Genomic DNA, 12,761 nt, shown 5'->3' with positions numbered 1-12,761 from the left:
CTGGAGGACAAACACATACAACCTTTTATGAGAGTAAAGTGCATGTCTGATAAAAAAAAATCATGACAGACCTGATGGAAACAGAACGTTTTTCAGGAAACTTTCCAAATGTCGACAAAACAAAATACACCCGACAAGGTGGGATAGTTTTGTGTCTGTAAAATTAATTATGTGAGAAATGTCAGTGGAAACGCTTTTATGTGCAAATATTGCTATAATATCCATCATATCAAAGTCAACTTGTTGTGTGTTCCTCCCACTACGCGTTTATTAGGCTACAGATGAAATAAGTTACGATGAACTTCACAGGGTGGTGAAAGCGCACGGTGATGAGCTTGACGCTCCTTCCCAATAAATATTGAGGGTCTTATTCTGGTGACATGATCATCCGTGCTCGTCGGCCGCGACAAATACAAATGATCTCGCTCTTTTATCCATAATCTCATCATGCAGACGATACGTGCGCTCTCGCCAACAGCGCTCAATCTGCACCCTGCATACTGTTGTCTTGAGCACACCTGCCAGTACCAGAGTGGGCACACTCGCTATATAACACATTGTTTGGGGTGAGAAAACCATTCGTAGAGTCGAAAATTCGATGGAAATCCATTTAACTTGTATTTCTTTTCTTTTCAGTACATAGGAATTTTGACGTGCACTACATTCAATTTGATGGAGACATCATATTGTTTTTAGGCAGATGTTTTTATATTCACATGACAATCTGTCGCCAATTGAATGGAAACCTAGCTACTGAGATGGAAAAATTGGGCTCTGTAATATGAAGGGTTTTATTACTACAGTGTGCCTTCAGAAAGCATTCATACCCCTCAACTTATTCCACATTCTGTTGTGTTACAGCCTGAATTCACAATGTAAAAAACAACGCAACGTGGAAAAAGTCAAGTGGTGTGAATGCTTTCTGAAGGCACACTGTATGTAGCTCAGACTCACTGTATGTAGCAGCTCAGACTCACTGTATGTAGCTCAGACTCACTGTATGTAGCTCAGACAAACTGTATGTAGCTCAGACTCACTGTATGTAGCTCAGACTCACTGTATGTAGCTCAGACTCACTGTATGTAGCTCAGACTCACTGTATGTAGCTCAGACACACTGTATGTAGCTCAGACTCACTGTATGTAGCTCAGACTCACTGTATGTAGCTCAGACACACTGTATGTAGCTCAGACTCACTGTATGTAGCTCAGACACACTGTATGTAGCTCAGACTCACTGTATGTAGCTCAGACTCACTGTATGTAGCTCAGACACACTGTATGTAGCTCAGACTCACTGTATGTAGCTCAGACACACTGTATGTAGCTCAGACACACTGTATGTAGCTCAGATACACTCAGACACACTGTATGTAGCTCAGACTCACTGTATGTAGCTCAGACTCACTGTATGTAGCTCAGACACACTGTATGTAGCTTAGACACACTGTATGTAGTTCAGACTCACTGTATGTAGCTCAGACTCACTGTATGTAGCTCAGACACACTGTATGTAGCTCAGACTCACTGTATGTAGCTCAGACTCACTGTATGTAGCTCAGACTCACTGTATGTAGTTCAGACTCACTGTATGTAGCTCAGACTCACTGTATGTAGCTCAGATACACTCAGACACACTGTATGTAGCTCAGACTCACTGTATGTAGCTCAGACTCACTGTATGTAGCTCAGACTCACTGTATGTAGCTCAGACACACTGTATGTAGCTCAGACTCACTGTATGTAGCTCAGACTCACTGTATGTAGCTCAGACACACTGTATGTAGCTCAGACTCACTGTATGTAGCTCAGACTCACTGTATGTAGCTCAGACACACTGTATGTAGCTTAGACACACTGTATGTAGTTCAGACTCACTGTATGTAGCTCAGACTCACTGTATGTAGCTCAGACACACTGTATGTAGCTCAGACTCACTGTATGTAGCTCAGACTCACTGTATGTAGCTCAGACTCACTGTATGTAGTTCAGACTCACTGTATGTAGCTCAGACTCACTGTATGTAGCTCAGATACACTCAGACACACTGTATGTAGCTCAGACTCACTGTATGTAGCTCAGACTCACTGTATGTAGCTCAGACTCACTGTATGTAGCTCAGACACACTGTATGTAGCTCAGACACACTGTATGTAGCTCAGACTCACTGTATGTAGCTCAGACTCACTGTATGTAGCTCAGACTCATTGTATGTAGCTCAGACACACTGTATGTAGCTCAGACTCACTGTATGTAGCTCAGACACACTGTATGTAGCTCAGACACACTGTATGTAGCTCAGACTCACTGTATGTAGCTCAGACTCACTGTATGTAGCTCAGACTCACTGTATGTAGCTCAGACTCACTGTATGTAGCTCAGACTCAGAGTTACAGTACATGTCCAAACTTTTTAGTTTTGACCCTGGTTCTAACATCTCCTTTTTAAACTTCAGGCCAATTACAGATGACTTCCAACAGGTTTGGCTAACGAGTTTCACCTTTACCTCTCCATTCCCCTCCTGGCTGTGTGCTTTAATTATTGAGTGGTTTAGATGGAAGGGAACAGGGAGAATGCCACTCTGCTGTCTGTGTGTCTGTCCGTCACTGCGCTATGTGTCAGGTCATTAACACAGCTGGCTCAGCCTTCTCACTGTGCCGTGTGTGTCTCCATATCTCCCTGCCCCTGGGAGGGAGATCACTCCACCTCACCCATCACCTCTCTCTCTCCCCCTCTCTTTCATCTCAGCTTTGATTTGTAAATGCTCCCTCCTCTCCACAGTTGACTCTATTGATCGGATTAAATTAAAGTCTGAGCGTTTCACTGAATCAACAGTCAGTTACCTCGTCCAGGCGTGTTAGTGTCAAGTCAATACCATGAGATCAGGACCTTTGATACAAAAGGTAAACAAGCTGCCACACTCCAGGACTAAATCTACCTACTTCTAATCATTCTGAGCCGTGGTTGTCTTGACAGCTGGCACTGTTTAGGAATACATGGATAAATATGTATGACACTTGCAATAATCAGATTGACCAGACTGCCCTCTGCCAATTAAATCACCTGCTCTCGCCAACAGTTGTCTGTCCATAAAAAAAAAAAGATTGCATTTCATCAATCCAAGATGATTATTTTTCACCTCTACTGCTCAAGGCCACAGCTGAAATCATTGTGCACTGAGACGTGTACGTAATAAAGAGAGCTAGTCCTGTTTGGCTTTGATGATGTCAACAGATACTTCGATTACATGGGAAGTTGCTTGTATCAACGGGCCGTCGTAATCATAATGAATGATAACCCTTTGACTTTTACATTTGGTGGATTAGCATTCAAGTAACAAACTGCCACACAGCTATTATAGAATTGATTATAGATGTAATTTCTAAGTCAGGCATGTTTCCAAATAGCACAGATAAAAGTGTTTTAACTACATGTCAAATATATTTAGGGAAGTAACAAGACTGGATTATGGCCAGAGCAGTTTGGCTATGAAAGATATCTCACACGAAGCTATTGTTGACATAAAATACACAAACTACTGTAACCGTTGGGCGGGACATCTGGTCTTACCACGACTCTCTGCTCCCCGGTCAGGTCTGGCGAATCACAGAGCAGCTGAGACTCCGAGACAGTTAACAGACAGGGCGTTTCACCAATCATCACGCTGTAGTTCAGCCGGGTGTTGCCCGGAGCAGGGGGAATCAAATTCTTGCCCTGTTTTCAGAAGAAACATGTTGTTTGTTTTCAAAAGAAACATTCTGTTGGACAATAATCACATTTATCAGACGAAAGCACACACACACACACACAATAACGTGTATGGGTCTTTAGAGTATTATCAATCCTGACTTGTAATTCTGTCCTCAGCTCAGGGACTTTGTACATAGATGTGTAGGGAAAGGATGTTGTCTCTGTACTGGTTCTGTCTCACATGACCTCTCTTGCTTCTCTAGAGCTTCATCCTCCTTCCTCTCAACAGACAAAAGTAACAGAAAAGGAAACCTAAACAAGGAATCTACTTACTTTGAGGATAATGGGAGAGCCGGGCTTGACCTCCATTATCCCAGAGTTCCCCAGTGTTTCGAAGGTGGGGTTGGGATAGTAGGTGAAAGGTGTCCCGTTGAGAACGAGCAGCGCAGCCACGTGATCCAGGATGAAGCCGTACTCGTCGGGGTGCAGGCCTGACTCTGGGGCCTGGTGCTTGGTGTAAATGATACCCGGGGCCAGACAGGTCATCACAGAGTCATTCACCACAGTGCACACCTGGACAGGAAGATAAAAGAGGAGGGTCAAACCAGGAACAAGTACGAGACAAACGTCTGTGTAAAACCACAACACTGACAATGTATACAGTAACAAAAGCGTACTGCGTAAGTCCTTGATGCTAGTTGCCATTATACAGGTTACCCATTTGTAACAGAGTGGTACAGTGTAAACATGAAATGTTCATATTGGGAACACTTACATTAGTAGTCTGTATTCCTGCATACTTGGCACGGACTTTGGGCTCCTGGATGGTGAGCAGGTTGGTACCTGTGACGGTGATCAAGGTGCTACCACTGAAACACAAGCAGAAACATGATGGTGGAGAGGTTAAGACAAGAGTTATTGCACACTGGTGACATGGGCAGAGAGACAACAGGGAGGGAATGAAATAAGAACTTCTGTGTAACAGAGCTGACTTTTAGTGTTTTTGTCTACAGCATGTTGTTTGTATGATTTATCTTACAGTACTGTTGAGATTCAGAAAAAGAGGGAGCCTACAGTCCCCTCAAGGGTCCCATGGATTAGGATGGGACATACATTAGATACATCATCCCCCATACTGTCTATTGTGCTTTAGTGTCATGGTGAAATGGCTACAATGGGACAGTGTGGGCGTCTCGGTGTGGCTTTGAGGCTCATGTTGTAATCTCAGAGTGTTCCTGAGGCATTACAGGCAGTAATGGATGTCTGAGTTTCTCCTCAGGAATCTCCCAGGGCACTGGTCATGCGCTGAGAGGTTCCAGCCTGCAGCCTGTTGGCTGGGAGAGGAGGAGTGGGGAGGGTAGGAGGGGGGTGGATAGCAGGGGAGGAGTGAGGAGGGGAGGAGTGGGGAGGTGATGAGTAGGAGGGGGTGGCTAGCAGGGGAGGAGTGGGGAGGGGAGAGGAGGAGTGGGGAGGGTAGGACGGGGTGGATAGCAGGGGAGGAGTGGGGAGGGGAGGAGAGAAGAGGAGAAGTCGGGAGTTGGGGAGGGGAGGAGAAGAGGGGAGGAGAGAAGAGGATGGGAGAGGAGAGGAGGGGAGGAGAAGAGAGAAGAGGAGGTTTGGCTGCTCACTTCACTATACTCCAGCTGGGCTCGATGCTGGAGATGGTGGGGTCCTCTGTGTAGATGTAGCGTGTGTCACTGCTGGTGACCTCAGCTTTGTCGATTAACAATTTGATTGACGCAGGCCCTGAGCCAGACAGGGACGATGGTGTCACACACACAATGTCCCTGTTGGTCCTCCTGTGGACGGATAGACAGAAGATGTGTCATATTGTGTCACAGAGTTCATTCAATGTCTGAAACAACACTTAAGAAAATGTCATGCTGTCACCCTGTTATGATGCTGTTTTAATTTAACTTAAAAATAGACAGGTAACGTGCAGACAGGGTGTGATAGAACAGATTACACTACTATACTACCACAGTCCATTCCTTCGAGGTGGGGTCAAGCTGCCTGACTACTCACTTAACAAACAGACACTCCTCCTGGGCGATGAACACAGTGACGGTGCTACCAGCGTCCAGATGATGGCCTGATATCGTCAGCCGGGTCCCCCCGGACACGGGGCCCTTCTCCGGGTGCACATGGTTGAAGCTGGGGGTCTGAGAGAGGGAGGAAACTCACTCTTTACACCCAGCAGCACACAAAACAATTATACAGTTTTTTCTGAAAAGCTACTGTTACAACAAACCGATTCCCATTATATTTCTAGTAATTGCTGCTCACACACTGCACCCCAGCCGAGCATGTTTTAGTATGTATTTTTGTATTCAGCAGCACAGTGACATGAGTAAGACTCTCCTTTTTCCTGTAATTAGCAACATAGTTTCTCGGTGCACATGTATTCATTTGGCTGGGAGCATCTTGGCATCTGCTGGAATTAAACTGCAAGACTACTATTGATTGGTGGTTTAAGGGCAAGCCCATTCATTTCAGTGAGCTGCTCTGTGCCCAGGCTGAGGAGATAATAGACTGACACCACATTCCTGTTTCACTGCTGCTTAATGCTCTGTCGGAATAGCTGGGTAATTACTGTATATCACATCGGCCACACTTTCTCGCACAACACTTTCCTCATCTCTGTATTGCAGCATAAGGCTAGGTAGTTCCGGGGGCTACATAGAACCACGACATTTGGGTTTGTATCCCTCCTCCCCGGGGAGAGAACAGACAGACTTTCTGCACAGTCATCGGTCTAGGAAAAGATGGGGTCATGTGAGGTCATACGCACCACGAAGGAGTACGTCTGGGAAGATTGGGTGCGGTACTCTGCACTGCACACCCCGATACACAGCTCCACCGGGCCGCCTGGAGAGTGGGGCAGCAGCGCTTCGGCCATGTCACACACAATCCTGAGGAACATACACACACTCAGCTGTCAATCAACGGCTCATTGCTTATAATGTCTAACGTTCAAATGAAATACACTCTTAGAAGAAAAGGTGCTATCTAGAACCTTAAATGGTCCTTCGGCTGTCCCCATATGAGAACCCTTTCAAAAAACGTTTTTTTTCCCCCAGGTAGAACCATTTTGGGTTCCATGTAGAACCCTTTCTACAAAGTGTTCTTAGCTGGAACCAAAAAGGGTTCTCCTATGGGGACAGCCGAATAACCCTGTTTTCTAATAGTGTAGAGTTAAGAAACATATGATAAAGTACAGCATCTTTCATCTACCTGAAAACCATTCAAGCGAAATCCTATCGACAAAGGCACCACACTCACCTCTCAGCGCTGATGTACTCGGAGGTCACAGGGTTACAGCGAACTCCAGCCACCTGGACGTGGGCGATCTCCCGCACTTGCAGCCCGAGGTTCTCGCCCTCGATCGTCACTCGCGTGCCCCCCTCTTTGGGCCCCGTCAGCGGGCGGATCTTTCCATGGAAACAGGGTCAAGATCAAGGAAAAGCAATCTCCCCGTGTTCACACACAGCAGAGTGCCTGGGTTCAGCGGCTCTAGGCCACCGACTTAAATGCAACCATAAGAGAAGTATAAATACACAGCTCTCTGTGCTCCAGCCTCACCTTGGTGATGCGGGGGTGGCTGCAGCGGACGTTGTGCCTGCCGGGGTGCATCCAGTTCTGCTCCGGCGTCTGGCAGTGCTGCCTCAGGAGACACTTCTTGTTGTCCAGGCACCAGCCACACTCAAACGCTGTGCTGGCCTTCAGACACAGGCCACAGCTGTCCCTCTGGGCCTCACACTTATATAGCAGGGCTGACAGACAGACAGACACAGGGACAGACAGACAGACGAACAAACAGGGAGGGTTAACACTGGGCAAAGGTTGAGTCTGAGACAGAGAGGCGATGCACTGTGCTGTCTGTTTGTGCTGCATGGCTCACTCCCAGGTCCTGAGCTGTTAATCTCCCTCTATCCTTGGCTCAGCCTCGCACACTGCTCCTATGCACCACCTCAGATGTAAAGGTGAAGACGGTACACAGAGTTATTGACCAGTTCAGTGGGAGAACATAAAATACTGTGCTGCTAGCCACATGGCTAGCTATCTCCTCTCATCTTCGCGCAGAGCCAATCGCCCAGCAGAGAGATGCTATCTGCCGGCTGACTGTTACGGGTCTTACGAGAGCTACGGGTCTCTTTCACAGCGGCCTGATCAAACCAGTGAGATAAAACACTTTTAAGAGAAGTATTGACAACCCTGTTTGTCCCTGACTTGCAGTGATACAAGGTGGCTTGATACAAAACATGGTACATTTAGTTCTGTGACTTTATCGCCCATAAAAAAGTTAGAAAATGTTACAGTTTTGAAGACAATAAGAAAATAACTGCAAAGGCTTAATCCACATTTGCGACTGAATTATACCACTGAATAAGATTGACTGTGGTAGCCATAGCCCCCAGCACTGTACATGAAGTGGACTTAACACTAGAGGACTCAGCGAGGGATGACAACATATTTGACCAGCCCGAAGCCTCAGGCAACACACTGGTGGGGCTGTTGTTTCCCTGTTGTTTCCCTGTTGTGTCCCTGTTGTGTCCCTGTTGTTTCCCTGTTGTGTCCCTGTTGTGTCCCAGTTGTTTCCCTGTTGTTTCCCTGTTGTGTCCCTGTTGTTTCCCTGTTGTTTCCCTGTTGTTTCCCTGTTGTGTCCCTGTTGTTTCCCTGTTGTGTCCCTGTTGTTTCCCTGTTGTTTCCCAATTGTGTCCCTGTTGTTTCCCTGTTGTGTCCCTGTTGTTTCCCTGTTGTTTCCCTGTTGTGTCCCTGTTGTTTCCCTGTTGTTTCCCTGCTGTGTCCCTGTTGTTTCCCTGTTGTTTCCCTGTTGTTTCCCTGTTGTGTCCCTGTTGTTTCCCTGTTGTTTCCCTGTTGTGTCCCTGTTGTGTCCCTGTTGTTTCCCTGTTGTGTCCCTGTTGTTTCCCTGTTGTGTCCCTGTTGCTTCCCTGTTGTTTCCCTGTTGTGTCCCTGTTGTGTCCCTGTTGCTTCCCTGTTGTGTCCCTGTTGTTTCCCTGTTGTTTCCCTGTTGTTTCCCTGTTGCTTCCCTGTTGCGTCCCTGTTGTTTCCCTGTTGTGTCCCTGTTGTTTCCCTGTTGTGTCCCAGTTGTTTCCCTGTTGTTTCCTTCCCTGTTGCTTCCCTGTTGTGTCCCTGTTGTTTCCCTGTTGTTTCCCTGTTGTGTGCCAGTTGTTTCCCTGTTGTGTCCCTGTTGTTTCCCTGTTGTTTCCCTGTTGTGTCCCTGTTGTGTCCCTGTTGTGTCCCTGTTGTTTCCCAGTTGTTTCCCTGTTGTGTCCCTGTTGTGTCCCTGTTGTTTCCCTGTTGTGTCCCTGTTGTTTCCCTGTTGTTTCCCTGTTGTGTCCCTGTTGTTTCCCTGTTGTGTCCCTGTTGTTTCCCTGTTGTTTCCCTGTTGTGTCCCTGTTGTGTCCCTGTTGTTTCCCTGCTGTGTCCCTGTTGTTTCCCTGTTGTTTCCCTGTTGTGTCCCTGTTGTTTCCCTGTTGTGTCCCTGTTGTTTCCCTGTTGTGTCCCTGTTGTGTCCCTGTTGTTTCCCTGTTGTGTCCCTGTTGTTTCCCTGTTGTGTCCCTGTTGCTTCCCTGTTGTTTCCCTGTTGTGTCCCTGTTGCTTCCCTGTTGTGTCCCTGTTGTTTCCCTGTTGTGTCCCTGTTGTTTCCCTGTTGTTTCCCTGTTGCTTCCCTGTTGTGTCCCTGTTGTTTCCCTGTTGTGTCCCTGTTGTTTCCCTGTTGTGTCCCAGTTGTTTCCCTATTGTTTCCTTCCCTGTTGCTTCCCTGTTGTGTCCCTGTTGTTTCCCTGTTGTTTCCCTGTTGTGTGCCAGTTGTTTCCCTGTTGTTTCCCTGTTGTGTCCCTGTTGTGTGCCAGTTGTTTCCCTGTTGTGTCCCTGTTGTTTCCCTGTTGTGTCCCTGTTGTTTCCCAGTTGTTTCCCTGTTGTGTCCCTGTTGTTTCCCTGTTGTGTCCCAGTTGTTTCCCTGTTGTTTCCCTGTTGTGTCCCTGTTGTTTCCCTGTTGTGTCCCTGTTGTTTCCCTGTTGTTTCCCTGTTGTTTCCCTGTTGTGTCCCTGTTGTTTCCCTGTTGTTTCCCTGTTGTTTCCCTGTTGTGTCCCTGTTGTGTCCCTGTTGTTTCCCTGTTGTTTCCCTGTTGTGTCCCTGTTGTGTCCCTGTTGTGTCCCTGTTGTTTCCCTGTTGTTTCCCTGTTGTTTCCTTGTTGTGTCCCTGTTGTTTCCATGTTGTTTCCCTGTTGTGTCCCTGTTGTTTCCCTGTTGTTTCCCTGTTGTTTCCCTGTTGTGTCCCTGTTGTTTCCCTGTCGTGTCCCTGTCGTGTCCCTGTTGTTTCCCTGTCGTGTCCCTGTTGTTTCCCTGTTGTGTCCCTGTTGTGTCCCTGTTGTTTCCCTGTTGTTTCCCTGTTGTGTGCCAGTTGTGTCAGTCTTGGATTTTTCATTGACATTATTTAGCAGCAACACTATTATGACGGATGTATGACTCTGAATATGATAAAACAACATACCTTTCATGGTGGGAGGCTTGTCGATGAAGAAGTCTCCATCCCAGACGACAGAGAAGTCAACAGGCAGGTCTCCCGTCTCGTCCCCATCATACCAGTACTGGAGGTAGAAACACACATAACACCATGATTCAATCATCATACCAATACTGGAGGTAGAAACACACATAACACCATATCATCATACCAGTACTGGAGGTAGAAACACACATAACACCATATCATCATACCAGTACTGGAGATAGAAACACACATAACACCATATCATCATACCAATACTGGAGGTAGAAACAGACATAACACCATGATTCAATCATCATACCAATACTGGAGGTAGAAACAGACATAACACATCATACCAGTACATCATACATCAGTACTGGAGGTAGAAACACACATAACACCATATCATCATACCAATACTGGAGGTAGAAACACACATAACACCATATCATCATACCAGTACTGGAGGTAGAAACAGACATAACACCATATCATCATACCAGTACTGGAGGTAGAAACACACATAACACCATATCATCATACCAATACTGGAGGTAGAAACACACATAACACCATATCATCATACCAGTACTGGAGGTAGAAACACATAACACCATAACACCATATCATCATACCATACCAATACTGGAGGTAGAAACACACATAACACCATATCATCATACCAGTACTGGAGGTAGAAACACACATAACACCATATCATCATACCAGTACTGGAGGTAGAAACACACATAACACCATATCATCATACCAGTACTGGAGGTAGAAACACACATAACACCATATCATCATACCAGTACTGGAGGTAACAAACACACATAACACCATATCAATCATCATACCAGTACTGGAGGTAGAAACAGACATAACACCATATCATCATACCAGTACTGGAGGTAGAAACACACATAACACCATATCATCATACCAGTACTGGAGGTAGAAACACACATATCATCACCATACTGATTAACAATCATCATACCAATACTGGAGGTAGAAACACACATAACACCATATCATCATACCAGTACTGGAGGTAGAAACACACATAACACCATATCATCATACCAGTACTGGAGGTAGAAACACACATAACACCATATCATCATACCAATACTGGAGGTAGAAACACACATAACACCATATCATCATACCAGTACTGGAGGTAGAAACACACATAACACCATATCATCATACCAGTACTGGAGGTAGAAACACACATAACACCATATCATCATACCAGTACTGGAGGTAGAAACACACATAACACCATATCATCATACCAGTACTGGAGGTAGAAACACACATAACACCATATCATCATACCAATACTGGAGGTAGAAACACACATAACACCATGATTCAATCATCATACCAGTACTGGAGGTAGAAACACACATAACACCATATCATCATACCAGTACTGGAGGTAGAAACACACATAACACCATATCATCATACCAGTACTGGAGGTAGAAACACACATAACACCATATCATCATACCAGTACTGGAGGTAGAAACACACATAACACCATATCATCATACCAATACTGGAGGTAGAAACACACATAACACCATATCATCATACCAGTACTGGAGGTAGAAACACACATAACACCATATCATCATACCAGTACTGGAGGTAGAAACACACATAACACCATATCATCATACCAGTACTGGAGGTAGAAACACACATAACACCATATCATCATACCAGTACTGGAGGTAGAAACACACATAACACCATATCATCATACCAGTACTGGAGGTAGAAACACACATAACACCATATCATCATACCAATACTGGAGGTAGAAACACACATAACACCATGATTCAATCATCATACCAGTACTGGAGGTAGAAACACACATAACACCATATCATCATACCAGTACTGGAGGTAGAAACACACATAACACCATATCATCATACCAGTACTGGAGGTAGAAACACACATAACACCATATCATCATACCAGTACTGGAGGTAGAAACACACATAACACCATATCATCATACCAGTACTGGAGGTAGAAACACACATAACACCATATCATCATACCAGTACTGGAGGTAGAAACACACATAACACCATATCATCATACCAGTACTGGAGGTAGAAACACACATAACACCATATCATCATACCAGTACTGGAGGTAGAAACACACATAACACCATATCATCATACCAGTACTGGAGGAAACACACATAACACCATATCATCATACCAGTACTGAAACACACATAACACCATATCATCATACCAGTACTGGAGGTAGAAACACACATAACACCATATCATCATACCAGTACTGGAGGTAGAAACACACATAACACCATATCATCATACCAGTACTGGAGATAGAAACACACATAACACCATATCATCATACCAATACTGGAGGTAGAAACACACATAACACCATGATTCAATCATCATACCAGTACTGGAGGTAGAAACACACATAACACCATATCATCATACCAGTACTGGAGGTAGAAACACACATAACACCATATCATCA

General features: G+C 45.4%; 1 protein-coding gene across 1 annotated transcript in view; it reads right to left on the bottom strand.

The window, feature by feature from the left end:
- Nucleotides 1-12,761, bottom strand: part of LOC115101848 (plexin A3-like) — a 237,838-nt gene that overhangs the window by 35,718 nt on the left and 189,359 nt on the right. The window contains 9 exon segments of the mRNA XM_065005252.1: nucleotides 3,570-3,713; nucleotides 4,023-4,262; nucleotides 4,465-4,558; nucleotides 5,318-5,488; nucleotides 5,715-5,851; nucleotides 6,481-6,601; nucleotides 6,972-7,120; nucleotides 7,272-7,462; nucleotides 10,206-10,302. Coding sequence (XP_064861324.1) covers nucleotides 3,570-3,713; nucleotides 4,023-4,262; nucleotides 4,465-4,558; nucleotides 5,318-5,488; nucleotides 5,715-5,851; nucleotides 6,481-6,601; nucleotides 6,972-7,120; nucleotides 7,272-7,462; nucleotides 10,206-10,302 — 1,344 coding nt within the window.

This window comes from Oncorhynchus nerka, linkage group LG20 (assembly GCF_034236695.1).
Source record: "Oncorhynchus nerka isolate Pitt River linkage group LG20, Oner_Uvic_2.0, whole genome shotgun sequence".
Classification (NCBI taxonomy): Eukaryota; Metazoa; Chordata; class Actinopteri; order Salmoniformes; family Salmonidae; genus Oncorhynchus; species Oncorhynchus nerka.
This window is presented reverse-complemented; position numbering and strand designations above follow the sequence as displayed.